The 20102-nt window shown below is 43.9% G+C and overlaps 1 protein-coding gene across 11 annotated transcripts in view; it reads right to left on the reverse strand.

The window, feature by feature from the left end:
• Positions 1-20102, reverse strand: part of LOC101480758 (receptor-type tyrosine-protein phosphatase mu) — a 222954-nt gene that overhangs the window by 53113 nt on the left and 149739 nt on the right. For 4 of the 11 annotated variants that reach the window (XM_024803716.2, XM_024803718.2, XM_076888605.1 and 1 more), the window contains 5 exons: positions 15845-15963; positions 14265-14339; positions 6070-6096; positions 4396-4407; positions 1989-2179 (listed from right to left, as the gene is read on the reverse strand). In XM_024803716.2, the coding sequence (XP_024659484.1) occupies positions 1989-2179; positions 4396-4407; positions 6070-6096; positions 14265-14339; positions 15845-15963 (424 nt within the window). The remainder of the gene's footprint in view (positions 1-1988; positions 2180-4395; positions 4408-6069; positions 6097-14264; positions 14340-15844; positions 15964-20102) is intronic. The other 7 variants (XM_024803717.2, XM_076888607.1, XM_076888606.1 and 4 more) reach the window with 4 other exon arrangements.

Here is a 20102-nt window from a genome sequence, read left to right on the forward strand (position 1 = left end):
TTAGAGAGATTCTTTAGTTAGTAGCATTTTATGGAACTGACTCTGCTCCTTCATGTTTAATCACACTCTTCTGATTGGTCGGTTCTAAAGGCTAATAAAGCAATAATGAACAACAGTGAAATCATGTTTTAGAATCTAATGTGACAAAAGACAGAACAACTGTCACAGAGATGCCTGCAGAAAATCTGGAGCCAAATATAGTGTCACTGCTCAAAGTGACTGTGGGTTAGCTCAGGAGGATAGAACCCAGCTGGTGGTGTGGGTCTAAATGATGGTGTGGGTCTTACTGGTGGTCTCACTGGTGGTGTGGGTCTAATTGATGGTGTGAGTCTTAATGGTGGTCTTACTGGTGGTGTGGGTCTTACTGATGGCTTCACTGGTGGTGTGGGTCTAATTGATGGTGTGGGTCTTACTGGTGGTGTGGGTCTTACTGATGGTGTGGGTCTTAATGGTGGTCTTACTGGTGGTGTGGGTCTAACTGATGGTGTGGGTCTTAATGGTGGTCTTACTGGTGGTGTGGGTCTAACTGATGGTGTGGGTCTTAATGGTGGTCTTACTGGTGGTGTGGGTCTAACTGATGGTGTGGGTCTAACTGATGGTGTGGGTCTAATTGATGGTGTGGGTCTTAATGGTGGTCTTACTGGTGATGTGGGTCTAACTGATGGTGTGGGTCTAACTGATGGTGTGGGTCTAATTGATGGTGTGGGTCTAACTGATGGTGTGGGTCTAATTGATGGTGTGGGTCTTAATGGTGGTCTTACTGGTGGTGTGGGTCTTAATGGTGGTCTTACTGGTGATGTGGGTCTAACTGATGGTGTGGGTCTAATTGATGGTGTGGGTCTTAATGGTGGTCTCACTGGTGGTGTGGGTCTAACTGATGGTCTCACTGGTGGTGTGGGTCTCACTTGCGTTGTGGGTCTTAATGGTGGTCTTACTGGTGGTGTGGGTCTAACTGATGGTGTGGGTCTTAATGGTGGTCTCACTGGTGGTGTGGGTCTAACTGATGGTCTCACTGGTGGTGTGGGTCTCACTTGCGTTGTGGGTCTTAATGGTGGTCTTACTGGTGGTGTGGGTCTAACTGATGGTGTGGGTCTTAATGGTGGTCTTACTGGTGATGTGGGTCTAATTGATGGTGTGGGTCTTACTGGTAGTGTGGGTCTAATTGATGGTTTTGGTCTTACTGGTGGTGTGGGTCTTAATGGTGGTCTTACTGGTGATGTGGGTCTAACTGATGGTGTGGGTGTAATTGATGGTGTGGGTCTTAATGGTGGTCTCACTGGTGGTGTGGGTCTCACTTGTGTTGTGGGTCTTAATGGTGGTCTTACTGGTGGTGTGGGTCTAACTGATGGTGTGGGTCTTAATGGTGGTCTCACTGGTGGTGTGGGTCTAACTAATGGTCTCACTGGTGGTGTGGGTCTCACTTGCGTTGTGGGTCTTACTGATGGTCTCACTGGGGGTGTGGGTCTAATTGATGGTGTGAGTCTTACTGGTGCTGTGGATCTTTAGTGGAAGTGTTTGGAACTTTTCTTTGAAGCTACAAATTCTGACAAACCAACATGATGAATGTTTCCACTAGAATTGAAAAAGCACTTCACAGCTCAGTGAAACCATGATGGAAGCAGACATTGAGACACACTGCCACCGAATGAAGGTGGAGGCTGACGGAGAGTCGTGGTGTTTCTCCGTTTCTTTGTGCTGAAAAAACAAGCTCAGCCCTAGCTCAGATTCACTAGCTCAGGTCCTGATCTTTCTGATGGTGTTGGCCTTATTGATGGTGTGGGTGTAACTGAAGGTGTGGGGTCTAGGTGTGGGTCCTGATGGAGGCGTGCAGGACTGTGGGCTTCACTTTGTAAACAAACACTTTTTTTTATGTCGACTTTTGTCAGTATTCACACCTGCCTCTGTCTGACCCCTCCCCCACAGCTGTGGATTGGATAAAAGTGTTTTTACTGTCAAACTGAAGAGGAAACTCAGAGTGTTGTCCTCACCTCATATTCCTCCTTGAAACCATAGCCCTCAGCACATTTCATCTGGGTGATGTGCTGCAGCAGGTCGGCCACTCGGATGGCCGGGTGCAGCTGTCCTGTCTGATACGGCAGCGCCTCCCTTTCAGAGTCCCGCTGCTTGTAGTGGGACTGGACCAGGCTACTGGTTTCACTGGTCATAGTGTGGCTGTCATCTGGAGGGAGGATAGAAGGAGAGGTGGGAGAGGGTGGACAGATCAGATTTAGGCTGCACAGACACATTTAAAAATATGAAGCTGGGATGGACCAGACCGACCCAGGCAGAACCAGGACATTAGCTCCAGTTCTAATGTTTCTTATTATGGAACTTGATAAATTTCACTTTCAGTTCTGTATCGGTTACATTTGAATTGTTCTGATTAAAGCTTAGCTTAATTTTGGACAGACTTTGTATGTTCACTTAAATACCTTTAAAAAATCTTCTAAATTCCTTCAAAGGTCAGCGATCACATTTACAGATCTGCTATTGAATCTGCTCATTAAATCCATCAATGCTACAGAGTGGCATATAAAGTTTAAATGAACCAGAAGGATTAAAGTTCCTGCTCACAAGCTGACATCGAGCTGAACAGGAGAAGATATGAGGCGAAGATAAGAGTGACTCTTCTGTACCACAGGGAAATGGACATCACAGTATCTGCAGCAAAAATGTGAACTGTTGATCTGACAGTTGAGAGAAGCAGCCTGGCTTCCACTGATCCAAGTTCAGAACTTTCTTAGCATATGAGGTAGGTAATCCTAAAATGCTGATAGATTTTTAAAACTTGTAGTGAAGCAGAAACTGCAGACTTCCTTTCACAGTCACGCTGTCTCTGTGTTTTTCATCAGTAACTTTATCGTCAGCAGGCAAACCAATGGGATTCTGTGTTTACAGCCAATCAATCGCAGCGTCCTGACCTCATGAAGCACAGACCGCTTTAATTTGTTTGGTCAAACCTTCTAACCTTCAGCTGCTGCTCTAACAAGTCTCAGTGAAAACTCGGACTTACAGAACACATCCAGCCACTGAAACCTGGACTCTGTGTATTATCAGTGGAAAGACTGGTTCTGTTAGATCATGTATTGGTATGAGTTGGTTACTTACTGGTTTTAGTTTTTCTTTACTGGATTAAATAGAAGCAACATTGAACAGAAGGACTGTTTTCACTTTTCGTGTTGGTCCATTTTTTCCCTGAATGTTAGAAACGGTGAAGATGTTTTCCTTGTTGTTCTTTCAGCCTCATGTACTAAACACAGCAGAAACATCTTAACCAGCCACCAGGACTGTTAGAAGACTACAGGGTGAAGCCATGATGTAACACAAACAACCTCAGATTACAAAACTGCTCAGGTGTTGGTTAATAATAATAATAATAATAACGTATACTTTATTGATCCCTGTGTGGAAAGTCCTCTCTGCATTTAACCCATTCACTCATTGAAGCAGTGGGCAGCCACCAATCTAATGCCCGGGTTAAACAGTAAAAGAGTGAACTTGGTGCTTCAATTTCATCGAGCCTGAATTTGACGGACGGCCTGAAAGAGTGAAGTCATACAAAGTCTGTCCAGAGTCTGTACTTTCCTTCAGTATGCCACTGATCTGTCCAAGGAGCCAACAGCAACACTAATGAATGACACACACAGATCACATGACATCAGATCACATGACTAGAGAGAGGATGGTGATTGTTGCTGGTTTCTTTTCACACTGCTGCCATGTCAAGTTCTTCAATAGTTCATTGCAGTTAATTGTAATATCAAGTACTGTTCTGGATCCAGTACATCATGGTCTGAGTACTGGTTCAGATCCAGTACAGCATGGTCTGAGTACTGGTCTAGAGGTGGTCCAGGTTCTTGGAGCTGCGGTGTGAAAAGAGGAAAGTTCAGAGTCCTGGAAATGAACAAACCTTTTTGGTAAACTGGTTTCTAATCAGAAACGTCCAGGACTCTGATGTGAACATTTCAGCAAAGACTTGGCTGACATACCTTCCACTATACTCTCTAACTCTGTTTTTATTGGCTAGTCTGGGGGCTGACTGACCAATCAGGAACTCTCTGTCATTTAAAGCCCAATCAGGTATGGTGAGGCCGAGAAGATGGGTGATGTAATGGAGGTGGCGAGTTGTGACTGAATGGACAAAACAACCACTATGACAAAAAAGGGAACCAATCAGATAAAGAGATGCAGAGCTAGAAGCTGATTGATTCAAGGTTACATGGTGGGAGGAGCTGGGGGTTGTAGCGTCACAATCTCACAGACGGTAAAAAAATGCATCATTGCCACGCTAACTGATGATGTCACAGCGGTGGTGGGTGTGGCTCCATGCTCAGTGGTGACAGACACCCCTCCCCAACATGAGCCCACCCTTTAGCCCCAAATTTAACCACTTACCATTAATGGGCACTTTACAAAGAGAAAGATGGAAAAGAAGAAGAAGACAGAGGAGACAGAGTTTAGGCAACAAATTTAGCTTTAGCCTGTTCTTAAGCTAACCTTCTGCTAACAAACAGCCAGCATGAATCAAACAAACAGCTAGAAGTAGTTCTATTTGCATTGGTAGCAGCTAGCATTTAGGGTAACCTAGCTACCCTTGCTAACTGTACCCTGAGTGCAGGACTGGTAGCCTTGGCTAACGTCAGCATCCCTTGCCTGAAGACCGATTAGCTAGCCTGAGGAGAGAGGAGAAAAGGGGAATTTATGAAACAGTGCTTACTAATAGCCTTCTATTCTGTGGACGCTTAGCTGAATCAAGTGCAGAAGTTTCACTGAAACTTGGAGCCGGGTCCACTGTTCCCCATGTAGATGTTCCTGTCCCTAACACTGCGTTTGGGTAGAACGTCACCTGTTTCTAGTCAAAATCCTTTAGAGATACTATCGATTTAATTTGACCACAGCCCTAATCACTGCTCAAGGACAGAAAGACTCTCTGACAGGTTCCCACAACATGTCCCAAACAGAGCTGGAGAATATGTGTTCCATGTGTTCTTTAACTACCAGATACACCTGGGAAAGTGTTTACAGTAAAACAGCCACCGTTTGTTTCCCAAGAGCCAAGCAAATCTCAGGTTAAATCTGAGGAAGAATAAAGTATACAAGGTCTGTGAGCCGAGCTCGGCTGCTTTCATTTCTGTGATCTGAAATAATGACGTGCCTACAACATGCGTATCAATATTTTCAGACTAAAAACACCGAAGAGCTGAAGAAGCGAAAGTCCTCAAAGATATGGATCGTCCACAGAAAACGTGTGCTCATGAGGTGTGGTAATTGCATTTGTGTTTAGTTATTCTTGATAGCATGAGTGATTATCAATGATATAACTGAGACTGAATAAATCTGTCACTTGCCACGCCTCTAATATTTTAAATAACTGATAAAAATGAAGCCAAGGATTAGGATTCTTCTCAGCTGCAGCCAGACTCTGGGTAAATGTTCACATCACATATAATAATATATTAATAAGTAATCAGTTTATTAATATAAACTTTTGGTTTTCCTCCCCCCAGTCCACGTGACGTGTTGTGCCCATGCAGAGGTTGGAAGTCACAGACAGACGTGACATCAACACAACACGCAGGAATGTTGTGGATGCGGGGATGGAGTGAAGCCCACCATCAAGTTTCAAAAACAACAAAACCAAAACAGATAAATGCACAAATTTAATCCATTATGAAAGGAAAATAATAATAAAATAAATGTTAATTTAATATAAAGGCAAATAAAAATTCTATTTTAATCAATTAAACTAAAAAACATACAAATTGACAGAAAGAAGAGTATAAATGAGAACGTTATGATCTGAAACAAAATTGTACTTGTAAAAGATGAAGGAACAAGATAACAAAAACAAGATTCCAAAAGGAGGAAAGAACCAAAAGCAGCCGAACGAGAAGCAAGCAGGGATGGATGGAAGTCAGAATATCTGTCCTTCTGTCTCTCGTCTCCTCTCACCTGTCTCTCTATTCTAGGCCTCAGCTCTGTCCACTTCCTACCATCTGACTGCCCCTTTCCTGTCTGTCTACCTGTGCACATCTGGCCTATCGAAGAAACAGAGGAAAGGTGTCTCACCCAGAATGGCTGTCGGTACGAAGGGATCTGCCATCAGGACACAGCAGCATACAGACAGATGGACAGACAGGACAAAAGAAGAAGAGAAAAGAAGAAGAAGACCAGTCAGCTCGCTACATGTCTGCAGGCAAAACATCGGCTCAATTTTGGCTAACTGATGTGCGAACACCAGCTGTCAGGTGAATATTAGGCTCGTGGTAGATGAATGTTGGTTGAGAGTATAGTTAATGTTGACTAAATGGTTGAAATGCATCAGCTGGATGTTGGCTGACTGCTGGATGAATGTTAACTATTTAAATGGCAGCTAAATGTCTGGTGAGTACTGGGCTTCAGGTGAATGAGCCACAAGGTTCGAAGCCTAAGTTTGAAGCCTAATCTTAAAAGTAGAGATAGTGTCTGTCTCCTGAATCCAAACTGGAAGCTGGTTCCACAGAAGAGGGGCCTGAAAACTGAAGGCTCTGCCTCCCATTCTACTTTTAAATACTCTAGGAACAACAAGTAGGCCTGGAGAGCGAGAGCGAAGTGCTCTAATAGGGTGATATGGTACTACAAGGTCATTAAGATAAGATGGGGCCTGATTATTTAAGACCTTGTATGTGAGGAGCAGGATTTTGAATTCTGGATTTAACAGGAAGCCAAAACAGGAGAAATCTGCTCTCTCTTTCTAGTCCCTGTCAGGACTCTTGCTGCAGCATTTTGGATTAACTGAAGGTTTTTCAGGGAGCTTTTAGGACTTCCTGATAATAATGAATTACAGTCGTCCAGCCTGGAAGTAATAAATGCGTGAACTAGTTTTTCAGCATCACTCTGAGACAGGATATTTCTAATTTTAGAGATGTTGTTTGGTATGCACATTGAAGGACATATCCTGAATGGAATTAATAAAGATAGATTGATCTAATTTAAAGTGGAAATGCTAGATTGAAGCTAGATTGAAGAAATATGTAAATTTCTACCTTATCATGGTGGAGGGGGTTTGTGTGTCCCAGGGATCCTGTGGGCTATGTTGCTGGGGGGCTTTTGCCCACTGGTAGAGTCTACCATGGCACAAACAAAGAGCCATTCAGAAGACTCTTGCGTGTTACCAGGGCCCCGCCTGGAGGCAGACCTGGAGAGTCTGCCCAAGACACAGTGCCTGGTGGCCAGCCCTTAGCTCATGGGCCCTCGCTGGGCGCAGCCCCGAGGGGGGACATGGGCCCATCCCCCTTTAGGCCCACCACGCATAGGAGGGGTTGTAGGGGTTGGGTGCAGTATGTACTTGGTGCTGGCCAAGCGGCCTAGCCAGACCAATCAATGCTCCTGAGGATGGCAACTGGGACGTGGAACATCACCTCTCTGGTGGGAAAGGACCTGAGCTAGTGAATGAGATTGAGATGCACCAGCTAGATATAGTCCAGCTCACCTCAACGCAGGCTGATGATCGATTATGTAATCATATCATCAGATCTACGACCACATGTCCTGGACACTCGAGCGAAGAGAGAGGCTGAGATGTAGGGCTTTGCGATATGACGAAATATATCAGATGATGAAATTAAAATCGTTTTATATTATAATCGTATATAATCGTTTGTTTCGTGGTGTCGCAAAATCCACTTTGGTGGATGCAGGCAGAAAAAATCCCAGCATGGTCAGTGAAGACGAGGCAGAACCAGTTTGCTCAAACAGAAGGAGCAGTCCAAACAAATGGAGGACCTTAAAGGAGTGGTCACCTCTGTTGCATGGACATGGTTTGGTTATGAACAGTCTGACTGACATGGACCAGAAAACTGTACTATGCAAATGATGGCACTAACGAGGCCCCACTACAGACTCGAACACGGCAAACCTCTCTTTCAAGAATGACATGACAGAGTGTGGAGAGAGTTCACGGTGCTCCAAATAAACCTTAGACTCAAACGTCAGAACAGGCTTTTCCCCGCAGCACGTGTAACATATGTGTTAAATACTTGTGAATTTCACCCAAAACACATTTTTTTTTGGATTAAATATGTCATTTTCGCATCTCAATCTCCTACCTGTGTGATCTGAGTCTGTGTGCGTTCGTGTGTGCACGGTGCGTGGTGACGTAGGCGCGTGCATGTGTGTCCCGGTCACAGCTCCTTTCAGCATGGCCGGAGGTAAGTCACTGCCACGTTGCTCTCAGCTAATTAAAGTTTGTTCAGATCCCAAGCTGCAATGTGAATACAGCCAAACCGCCGCGTTTTTGTTTGTCATTAAGAGACTCATTCGGGATAAGTTTTGTGGAGGGCGGAGTTCACTAATATACACTTATAATGAGTTTTAGCCGAGAACGCAGCTAAAATGCTAGCATGCTAAGTTAGCCTGATCGCTAGCGGCTTGAGAGGGTATTCGTGGAAGTCTTTTTTTTAACAGCATGCACTCTTTTTTTCCTTCGTCAGGGGAGGTGTACTGGCAGGCGCGTGACACACACAGAACAGACACTTACAGTGGGGCAAAAAAGTATTTAGTCAGCCACCGATTGTGCAGGTTCCCCCACTTAAAATGATGACAGAGGTCAGTAATTTGCACCAGAGGTACACTTCAACTGTGAGAGACAGAATGTGAAAAAAAAATCCATGAATCCACATGGTAGGATTTGTAAAGAATTTATTCGTAAATCAGGGTGGAAAATAAGTATTTGGTCAATAACAAAAATACAACTCAGTACTTTGTAGCATAACCTTTGTTGGCAATAACAGAGGTCAAACGTTTACTATAGGTCTTTACCAGGTTTGCACACACAGTAGCTGGTATTTTGGCCCATTCCTCCATGCAGATCTTCTCGAGAGCAGTGATGTTTTGGGGCTGTCGCCGAGCAACACGGACTTTCAACTCCCGCCACAGATTTTCTATGGGGTTGAGGTCTGGAGACTGGCTAGGCCACTCCAGGACTTTCAAATGCTTCTTACGGAGCCACTCCTTTGTTGCCCGGGCGGTGTGTTTTGGATCATTGTCATGTTGGAAGACCCAGCCTCGTTTCATCTTCAACGTTCTCACTGATGGAAGGAGGTTTTGGCTCAAAATCTCACGATACATGGCCCCATTCATTCTGTCCTTAACACGGATCAGTCGTCCTGTCCCCTTGGCAGAAAAACAGCCCCATAGCATGATGTTTCCACCCCCATGCTTCACAGTAGGTATGGTGTTCTTGGGATGCAACTCACTATTCTTCTTCCTCCAAACACGACGAGTTGAGTTTATACCAAAAAGTTCTACTTTGGTTTCATCTGACCACATGACATTCTCCCAATCCTCTGCTGTATCATCCATGTGCTCTCTGGCAAACTTCAGACGGGCCTGGACATGCACTGGCTTCAGCAGCGGAACACGTCTGGCACTGCGGGATTTGATTCCCTGCCGTTGTAGTGTGTTACTGATGGTGACCTTTGTTACTTTGGTCCCAGCTCTCTGCAGGTCATTCACCAGGTCCCCCGTGTGGTTCTGGGATCTTTGCTCACCGTTCTCATGATCATTTTGACCCCACGGGATGAGATCTTGCGTGGAGCCCCAGATCGAGGGAGATTATCAGTGGTCTTGTATGTCTTCCATTTTCTGATGATTGCTCCCACAGTTGATTTTTTCACACCAAGCTGCTTGCCTATTGTAGATTCACTCTTCCCAGTCTGGTGCAGGTCTACAATACTTTTCCTGGTGTCCTTCGAAAGCTCTTTGGTCTTGGCCATGGCGGAGTTTGGAGTCTGACTGTTTGAGGCTGTGGACAGGTGTCTTTTATACAGATGATGAGTTCAAACAGGTGCCATTCATACAGGTAACGAGTGGGGGACAGAAAAGCTTCTTACAGAAGACGTTACAGGTCTGTGAGAGCCAGAGATTTTCCTTGTTTGAGGTGACCAAATACTTATTTTCCACCCTGATTTACGAATAAATTCTTTACAAATCCTACCATGTGGATTCATGGATTTTTTTTTCACATTCTGTCTCTCACAGTTGAAGTGTACCTCTGGTGCAAATTACTGACCTCTGTCATCATTTTAAGTGGGGGAACTTGCACAATCGGTGGCTGACTAAATACTTTTTTGCCCCACTGTATTTCTGTGTTGCAGGTACGGAGATGTTCTTATGTTTTGGAGAAGCAGTCTTTCATTCATTGTTTTTATAAGTACAGTGTTGTATTGCCTGTTAGATGGCGGTTATTAATATAATTGTACTGAAGTATAATGTTTGAACTATAAGCACTAGAATATCGGGTCCTGGTGATTGAATTGTATTTATCTGACTGTTTATTTGTTTTTGAATTATTTTGTTTATTGTTCTTATAAATTGTTTTTGATGATTTTTCAGTGACATATTATTTATTTTGTGCTTTTTGTTTTTGAGAGCTTAAGTTAATGTTTTAAAACAATTTGTTGTATTTGATTTATTATATTATTGTAGTGTTAATGAAGCTGCAGACACAGCTCCTTTCAGCATGGCCGGAGGAGAGGTGTACTGGCAGTCGCGTGACACACACAGATCAGACACATATTTCTGTGTTGCAGATGTGCAGTAAAGAGCCAAAGACCCAGTACTGTCTCCTGCCTCTTACTTTCACGCCAGAACACAACGCAATGACGGGCGTAACACATGAACGGGTTACACACGCCCTGTAATAAATACTCACAAGGAAAATGGCAGCAACTTACAACTTGGTGGTAAGTTGGATAAGGTGGGAAGGGACGACGGTGGATAGACCTGTAAATACCTCAGAGTACACACTAACTGGACTGGGTTAAAAACACCAGTGCACGCTAAAGGAAGGGCCAGACTCTGTTTTCAGAGGCAGTTGAGGTCTGCAACATCTACCGGACAATGCTCAGGATTTTCTGTGAGGGTGCTGTGGTCAGTGTTGTCCTCTACAGTGTTGCATGCTGGGGCAGCAGGTTGAGGGTCACATGTTCAGTGAGAGACTGAGATTACCCATAATGCACCACTGAACGACACAGGAAATGATTCCTTCCTGTGGATATCTTTGTACAACTCCTAACTACTGTAGTGTGTACTGTGCAATAGTTACACACCCTTAATATCTGCAGGGGGGGATGACACTCTTCAGCCTCCCGGGGAAAGAATAAATATGTGGTTTACTCTTTAGCCTATCAAGGGTATTTAAGGGTGTGTGCCCACAGTCTACATGCATTTTGTGGACTTGGAGAAGTCCTCTGAGTATGCTTTGTGAGGCACTTCGGAGTATGGGGTGTCTGGCCCACTGCAATGAGCTATTTGGTCCTTATACAAGAAAGAGCTTGGTCCACATTGTCAGCTCGGTCATCGATTTTTTTTGACAAAATATCCGGGTGTAGCCAAACTACTTCTACTCGGGTGGAGTCAGAATCTCGTCACTGCTTTTTGCAGATGATGGGGGCTCTGTTGTCTTCATCAGGTGGTGGCCTCCAGCTCACACTGAAAATCAGCACCTCCAAGTCTGAGGCCATGGTCCTCAGCTGGAAAAGGGTGGAGTGCCTGCTCCGGGTCAGGGAGGAGGAGTTTAAGTATCTCAGGTTCTTGTTCACGAGTGAGGGGAGCGGGAGGACTGAGCTGTACCAGTCCATCATGGTAAAGAGAGAGCTAAGCTTAAAAGCCGAGTGTTTCTGGTGGATCTACGTTCCAACCCTTACCAATGGTAACAAGCTTTGGGTAGTGACTGAAAGAATGAGGTCGCTAATGCAAGTGGAAATGATCTTTCTCCAGAGGTTGGCTGGCCTTTCCCTTAGAGATAGAGATGGGCTCAGCCATCCAGGAGGAGCTCAGAGTAGAGCCACTACTCTAGATTTAAAGGAGCCAGTTAAGGTGGTTCGGGCATCTGACTAGGATGCCTCCTCGGCGCCTCCTGGTGTTCTGGATTTTTGCTACCGAGAAAAGGCCCCGGGGCAGACCCAGGCTACTCTGGAGAGATTGCGTCTCTTGGCTGGCTTCTGTGTTCCCCAGATAAGGAGGTGGCTGGGGAGAGCGAGGTCTGGCCTTATCTTCTTTGGCTGCTGGCCCTGAGACCCAGCCTCGGATAAACTTTTCAGAACATGTTTAGCTTACGAGTTATGTGCTTATCAGATAAAATTGAATTGAATTATCTGAGGTATACTAGGGAGTGAAGTTTTCTTTTTCATAGGAGCTACAGTATCCAGAGTTGTACCCAATGAGGCCATAACACTATTAACAAGATGAGTCACATCTGTAGGAGTAGCGTTAGGTAGCTGTTCTGCAGTGTGTTGGCACAAGGCTTTGAAGAAGGTAAGAGTGGAGGAACTGCATCATTTAATTTAGTTACATTGAGCTGAGAAAGACATCTACTGTAATGAATCCCCACTATTGTAATGAATTATTGTCAATCTAAATGTTAGTGTTGTTGGCTGGATGTCTGGGGAATGCTAATATTAGCACACAGGGACTGATCGTCGTCCAAATGCCTCTGAGAATCTGTGTGGCATTTTTGTGTACAGGTGTAAGGAGAGGACCCAGCAGGTTGAGGTAGGGCTGCTCGATTATGGCAAAAATGATAATCACAATTATTTTCACTGAAATTGAGATCTCGATTATTTGACGATATTTATTTAACCCTTTAAGACCTACCATAGAACCAAGTCCACCAGAGCTTATATTTTTTTTTTACATGTTGTAGTGCCATTTGTGGGAGCATTTCAAGTTGCTATACATCAATACAACTGTTATAGCCCATATTTTAATAATATGTATGCATTAAGTCCAGAGTAACTACATTCATTGCAAAAAAGTGCAATAAACTACAAAAAAATTGAAAATCGTTTTTGGTTTTTTTTTTTACATATATTTCTACTTGGGGAAATTTAAGAGGCTTATCCCTCAAAACTTCAAATACAAAAAAGTTGCAAAAAATAGTTTACAACAACAGGGAATTTATTTTGAGTGTCTTCATAGTTTTATTTTGGAGATACAGCAATTTTTATATACACTGCAGGAAAAACGAAAAAACAATCCTATGATGCAAATTTGCAAAGAAAACAGCATGTGCATCAAAATAAACTATTTCCAGCAGTGCATTTCGAGTTCTAAGCATCCCAGAAACTATTCAGAAAAGTATAGAGTCAAACATGACTTATAAAAACACCAGTATAGGCTTTTAAGGCCTACAAGTAAAAAACTACATTTTCCACGAAAATGACGTCACTTCCGGTTTCGAACAGGAACTGGCGGACATGCTATAGTTCGAGTTGACTCTTTTTCAATGTGGGAAGTGTTACGAACAGCTGATCGGATCGGCAAAGCGTGTTTCTGGAATATTATGTTTTTGTTCCTGCAAGCGCTTTTTATGCAATTTTTGCAAAGCTATATGTGGAAGGAAACCGTGACCTAGGACAAGCTGATGACATAAGATGTAAGTACAACTCCTCTGGTTTCATATGCAAAACAAATTATTGCGCTAGCTTACATGGTTCCGGTTCTACAGGGATTTAAAGCGTTAACAATAACAATGTATTGAATAATGACTTTAAAAAATAATATAAAATAGTGTGCAAATACTGATAACAGTGCAAATGTTTGCAATATAAAATATAAATGAAAAATGTAAACATCTATGTTTAGTGAACTTTGCAGTGTTGCTCTGTGGTGCAGCTATGACACCGTAGCAAAGTTTACACACTATGTCTACTTGATCCACGTCTGACTCCGCGAATCCATGTTTCCACACCACTGAAGTTTTTTTTTTACCTCTCTTTTCAACCAACGGCAGTCACTCTCCTCTCCAAATAACTTCTGCTTAGCTTTCCGAGCTTCCCTTGGGTCCTCTTAATTGTTGTGATGTGTGTTCAAAATGCAAAGAGGTGCGCTTGATTTGCCACACGGAGCAGCGCGAGAGTAAAGCACGAGGGAGGGGCTAATAATCGGCTCAGTCATTTTTAATGATCGTTGAAAGCCCAGATCGTAATCGTGATTAAAATTCAATTAATTGAGCAGCCCTAGGTGGAGGCTCATGCAGATGAAGCAGTGTAAAAACAGCCGACAGTGGAAGACGTGTCTCTGAGACTCATCAAAGAACTGTTGCTGGTGTGCAGTAAGTGCCTGCAGTGACTGTTTGCTTGTTCAGCATCGATCTTCATGCATCTGGTGGACACTGGTCCCTGCTGCACATCTGAGACAGTCTGAGACAGTCTGCCTCCTTTTACAAATGAAAACATTGACAGCAGTTCTTATGTCAACAGGAGGCATCTCAGTGTTTTTACCTGGGTAGTAGGAGTTTGCTACGGAGGTGCTGATGGTGTTTGTCTTCAGGGTGAAGGAGGACGGAGATGAAACAGCTGCATAGAGGAAACAGAAACGCAGCCTTAAAGTTTCCTGCTTCTTCCATTTTACAGTCACTGATTCACCCATCGCCCTGCCTGCAACTTCATAAGGAAAGTCTCAGCGATGGTTAATTATTGCTTCATTTATGTTAGCAGCACACCAGCAGCATGTTAGCAGTACGTTAGCATGGCATTAGCAGCATGCTAGCATGGCATTAGCAGCACATTAGCAGGGCATTAGCAGGGCATTAGCAGCACGTTAGCAGCTGGTTAGCAGTATGTTAGCATCGCATTAGCAGCAGTTTAACAACAGCTTAGCACGGCATTAGCATGTTAGCAGTATGTTAGAAGGGCATTAGGACTGTTTGCAGAGACCAAGCTGTAATCCTCAGTACTCCTTTATGAATTACTTGTACCTGGAGTTTGACCCATGATTTGAAATTGTTGCTCAGCTGTTTAATGAACACTGGGTTTCTATTTTAATAAAAGTCAGAGTTACTAGAGATTTGCAGCACTTCTTTTATAATTTTTTATTGTCACTTGAATCTTTTCTGATTGTATTAGATGATTTCAGTTTCAGACAGTCTTCTGTTTGTGGTCGTAAAGCCACAGACTTTCAGCCGTCTCAGTCTGAGCACACAGATGGACCAAAACCTTCACTGGATCTTTGGTCTGGAAGATTTGAGCAGATCAATAAAGAGCATAACTTTTTATTTCAGTTACACTGATTTGTAGTTTTAGCTTTACTTAATAACCAGAATGATGCTGGAGGAGAGGTCTGTTAGCCTGGTTTGTTGTGAGCAGCTCTTCCCTTGTTATCGTCTACTGACTGATCCAAAGATGACGTTTGACTGATCTTCTTGTTTTCGGCCGCAGCTACACGCCTGAGACTCTCATGGTTAAATTAAATCAGAGGCTCCTGTAAGCTGACATGGTTTCAGGGCCTGTGGTGTTTGATGTCTGTGCTTAATTTAAATTGTCTCCTACAGGGAGGCGCTCGCAGCTGCACGCCGTGCTCCAGAATAAAGAGGAAGACGGCGAGCAGAGGAGCCTGGGGGGAAGGGTGCCGCCTTGCCCTCTGACGGCCGCTACGCTGCGATAAAACATCGCCTCCTTCAGCTCACGGCAGGAAGGACGAGGACGCCACCTGCTTGGGTTTGAGCTTGTCTTCTTTCAGGTTGGTCGGCGTCCTAAGCCATGCAGCAAAAACATAGGATTTCACTGTTGCCGTGGAAACCGAGTCAGAACACGAAGTCATGGAATGACCGACCACACCACAGCCTGAGCTCCTCCCTCAACTCACTGCTATCGTTTAGATACGGGATTATCACGTCATGAAATATCAGCGAAATGATCTTTCTTTGAAAGAAAACGTCTCGACTCGGGGAGCGTTTGCAGATCAGTCTGCGTCGTCTGTGCAACCTGTGGGTGAGCGACTCTGTCACCGAGTCTTTGTCTCACCCGCTTGTCAGAGATAGGATTAGGGATAGCATTTGTGTGCGTCGCGTGCATGTACTCACTGCGTCCGTTCAGCGTGTGCACATGCGTGTCCACCATGGTGGTGTGCTGGGAGTTGTTCACCATCAGGGTCATTTCCTGTCTGGAGCTCAGAGTTTCCTTCCTCTTCTTCGCCAACTTCCTGCCGACACACAAAAAAGCTGAAGTTTCAATAAAGTTTTCTTCCCTCAAACTCTGATTTTTCTTTTTTTATTATCTATTAAGGTGGTATGAACAAGGTTGTTTTTTGGCACTTAAGGTGATATGAGAGAGATTTTATAGCTGTATTATCTCCATTAAGGTGAGACAGATGGTGTTTGGGTTTAAGGCGGTATGGAGTAACTTACATTCCTGCTGTGTGAACACATTTTTTTTCTTTTAAGGTGGTAAGAGTTTTCTCTGTGAAGCCATGTGTTAAGGCAGCATGAGCAGATGCTTCTCAGTTAAAGTGGAATAAGTGAGAGTGCCATTTGTCTTTTAAGGTGGAATGAAGGCTTTGCATTTGTTAGATCAGCAGGCTCTTAAGGTGGTCTGAATGGAGCTCCTTTAATGAGCCGTACCTAAAGTGGAAGCTGTGCTGTAAACCTGTGAGTGATGCTTTTTAAATTTACGAGTCATTAAACGTCGCTTGCTGCTCCATCGTTACTCCTCTCACACTCAGAGCATCACTACTAACCTCTGAGACATTTTTTTGAATATTTGGTCAAATTTAAAAGCTTGTGAGTGACATTTCAGCTCAAAGACCATTCAACTCTTTGATTCTTCTGCAGTTCTTCTGAAAGTGAGACGAGTTTTGTTAGAGGAGCTTAAATGAGAAGCGATGCTGGGGCTTCACTTTGTTCTGTTTGTGTGTGTGTTGTGTAACCACTGCAGAGGAAAAGCATCTTTAAACGACTAAAGCATCCTCGCATCCGTCCATCGTCTGTATTTTCTCTCTTTCTATTCTGAGTCTGAATAAAGAAAATGCATTTGTCCGATTGCACACAGGCACACACACACACACAAGCACACACACACTGAAAAGTCTAACCCTAACCTGAAAAACGCTGCCATGTAAAAATAAAAGTAAAAGCGAGCTTTTAAACTGGAAGGAAGACATCAGTGAATGCTGCTGTGTACGCATCGAGGTTAAGATGGAGGACAGCAAAAGCGCCCCGAGGCAAGGTGCTGCCCTCCTCCCCCTCATGTCTCATTTCTCTTCTTCTTCTGTGGTTCAGGCAGACAGTAAAAACCTGCAGCGTTTCTTCTTCTCTGATTCAGACCTGAACAAACAAACGTCTGCAGCACAAAATCCTGATTTACTGCAGAAAGACGATGAAAAAGCAGCACGTCTGAGAGGGTCTGTGACACGGTCCAATCGCATCAGCCGGCTGCTTTAAACAGGCTGCATGAACGAGGCGAAGGGCATAGCCACAGAGGCCGCGCCCCTAATAATGCAAACTTTAAGCTTTAGTGCAATTTAAGTGAGTTATAAAATACTGATGTTATGAAATGATCTCCATAGAGACCAATCAGTTCATTTATCAGGCTGCAAACATGATTTGAACATGAAGTCTATGGGGACTGACTCACTGATGCCTCTGCTGGGCGTCAGAGGAACTGCAGGCTCTGGAGTTTCAGCGTTAAGAGATCGGCAGCGTTAGGTGCAACTGTAACTGTAATCACATAACATTTTTCAGTAACTGTACTACATTCAGTAAAGACATTAATTACAATCATGTTGTTATGTTCATCACGAGGTGCTGCTGCTATCTGCACTTAAATAAGAAAATAAAACGTCAAACATCAGTTTGTGTGTGGTAAAGCTGAGAGCTGCTGACCCCAGCCCAGCAGCCAGAGCCTGAATGTTAACAGGTACTGTAAAATCACCATGGCAACCACTCTGAAGTGGCATTAAGCTGTTTTTTTATCTTTGCTTTCTGTCACCGACTTTGCCCATCCATCCGTATACTGCCTCAAACCGTCTGTCAATCTCAGGCTCCACCCTCCCCTCACTATTGAACAGGGCTGGACTGGGACAAAAAATCAGCCCGGGCATTTGACTAGAGACCGGCCCACCAGGTATTATAGGAAAAACCATAAAGCCTTTGAATGAAAACAAACGTCATTGTGACAGTGATGTACACTGTCTTGTTGGTACATATGTATCAGTCTAATAAACTTAAACCTACACCATCCTCCCTGTTCTGGTATTCTAAACAGTACTTGGCCGAAACCCAAAGACTGCTTGGTCGAGTTAACCTCCTGAACTATCTACAACACATGGTGGAAACCTGAAATTAAGACAGAGAAGACTAGAGGTGAGACATGACCATTACTGAATATTAAAAATAACAGATTTTGTGATATTTTCTAGGGGTGCAACGATACACAAAATTCACGGTTCGGTTCGGTTCGATACTTTGGTGTCACAGTTCGATATTTTTTCGATACAAAAAAAATGTTCATGCCTTTTTAAATTTGTCATTTATTAAAATTATAAATATATATTTTAACACAAAAGTACAGTTTTTAAATTTAACCCTAACCCTTGTGCGTGTTTTTTATTTTGACAGCGAATACGCACCTGCGGACCACTTATGTGCAGCCCTGGTTATTTAGCTCATCATATTGCAGCCACAGAAATTCTTTTGTCCATGAAACCATAAAGCTGTACTTTCTTTTTGCCTTATAGTCTGATTTGTCATAACTTTTCCGTTTTGTGGTAAGCTTTTCTTTGGCTGTCACTTCTTCACCCTGACCTGTCTTATTTGGCTCAGCAGAACTAAAATATATATCCTGCTGCTTTTACACACACACATAACAGTCAGCGATTCTCTGCGCGATCAACCTCTCACATGTTTAAGCTTGCTGCGGGAGATTTCACTTGTCATGTTTGCATAGTAAGCTAACGATTAATAAGACGATATCAGAGGAATTTGTGCGCAAATTATCATCACTCACAGATCAGTGCTGTCGCTCTCTATACACAGTTCGCACGATTGCAAAGTGAAAGCAAAAAAACAAGCGCAAATTCAAACGCGATTTCAATATGTCACATATTGACAGTGGCTCACCGATGCCAATGACATAATTACCCAGCTACATTTCTGAAAGAATGCAAAAGCATTGACATATATTTTTCCTACAATAGCCCGACGGGCAGGGAAGAGATAGATTTTGGTAGCCCGACAAAAAAAATCGCTAGCTCCGGGACGTCGGGCTAGCGATTTTGCGAGCCCTGTATCTGATTGAGGAATCACTCATCTTTGGAAAAGAGAGTTTATTACAGAGAAATGGCTCTTTCCAAAATAAAAGCTATACTATACGCTTCTTCTGGGCTATATTCTCAGCAGCATATTGTAGCGGGTCAGGGCTGTTCGGGGTTCTGTTTGTACAGTTATGTTTTGTTTATGTTGCCATAGTGACGGGTGACGCCCTCTCGCTGCGACGGTGTGTCCTTCCGGGGTCAGAGGGCGCCCTGTGAGTTGTTGTTGTTGCTGTGCGGTTGCCGCGCTGAGCAGTTAGCTAGCGGCAGTGTTCTTCTGCAGATGTCAATAAACGGCTGTGCTCCCTGGCTAGCTCACGGGAAGCAAGACCAAATGACACCTCCGTCTCCTCCTTGTCTGAGCTCGCCACAATATTAAACATATCAGGTCCCCATAAGGAGAATCATGTGCTAACGGCTGTCTAAATGACTCGGGTAAAGTTTGTAGCATGCATGCTTGTTGTTTTTTTCTGCTTCCACTTGTCTTTGCACTAGGATGATGTCGGCGTAAATGTACAGTCATATTCGTTGTGTTCCCACTAGTGCTTTCAGGTTAATCTCGTTGAAATGACCTTAACGCCACAACACGGCAAATCTCCGTTAACGAGCTACCGCCGATCGCCCCGTGCATGGGGCTAGACGGCCAACACGTTAACGAGCTAACTGCGCTAACACACTAGTTCCCACCCATGTAATTGAGCATTGCATGGCACATCCAACATACTGTTTTACTTTAGTCCATGACTCGCTTACCTTCAGGGCCATACGTCACATGAAAACCAAAATAATTCCAAACGCCAGATCTGAATGAGGGTGGAGGAGGTCCATGTTGTAAGGAGAGCTTAACTTCTGTCTCGCTAGCTTGCCCTGCGCTCTTCCTTCTGACGATGCTGTCTGTGTTGAGCGCTCAGTGAATCTGCGTTCGACTACTCCGCCTAGGCTGCACTGTCGACCCTAGGCGGAGCAGTCGAACGCAGATTCACTGAGCGCTCAACACAGACAGCATCGTCAGAAGGAAAGTTGATAAAATAAAT

This window comes from Maylandia zebra, linkage group LG9 (genome assembly GCF_041146795.1).
Source record: "Maylandia zebra isolate NMK-2024a linkage group LG9, Mzebra_GT3a, whole genome shotgun sequence".
Classification (NCBI taxonomy): Eukaryota; Metazoa; Chordata; class Actinopteri; order Cichliformes; family Cichlidae; genus Maylandia; species Maylandia zebra.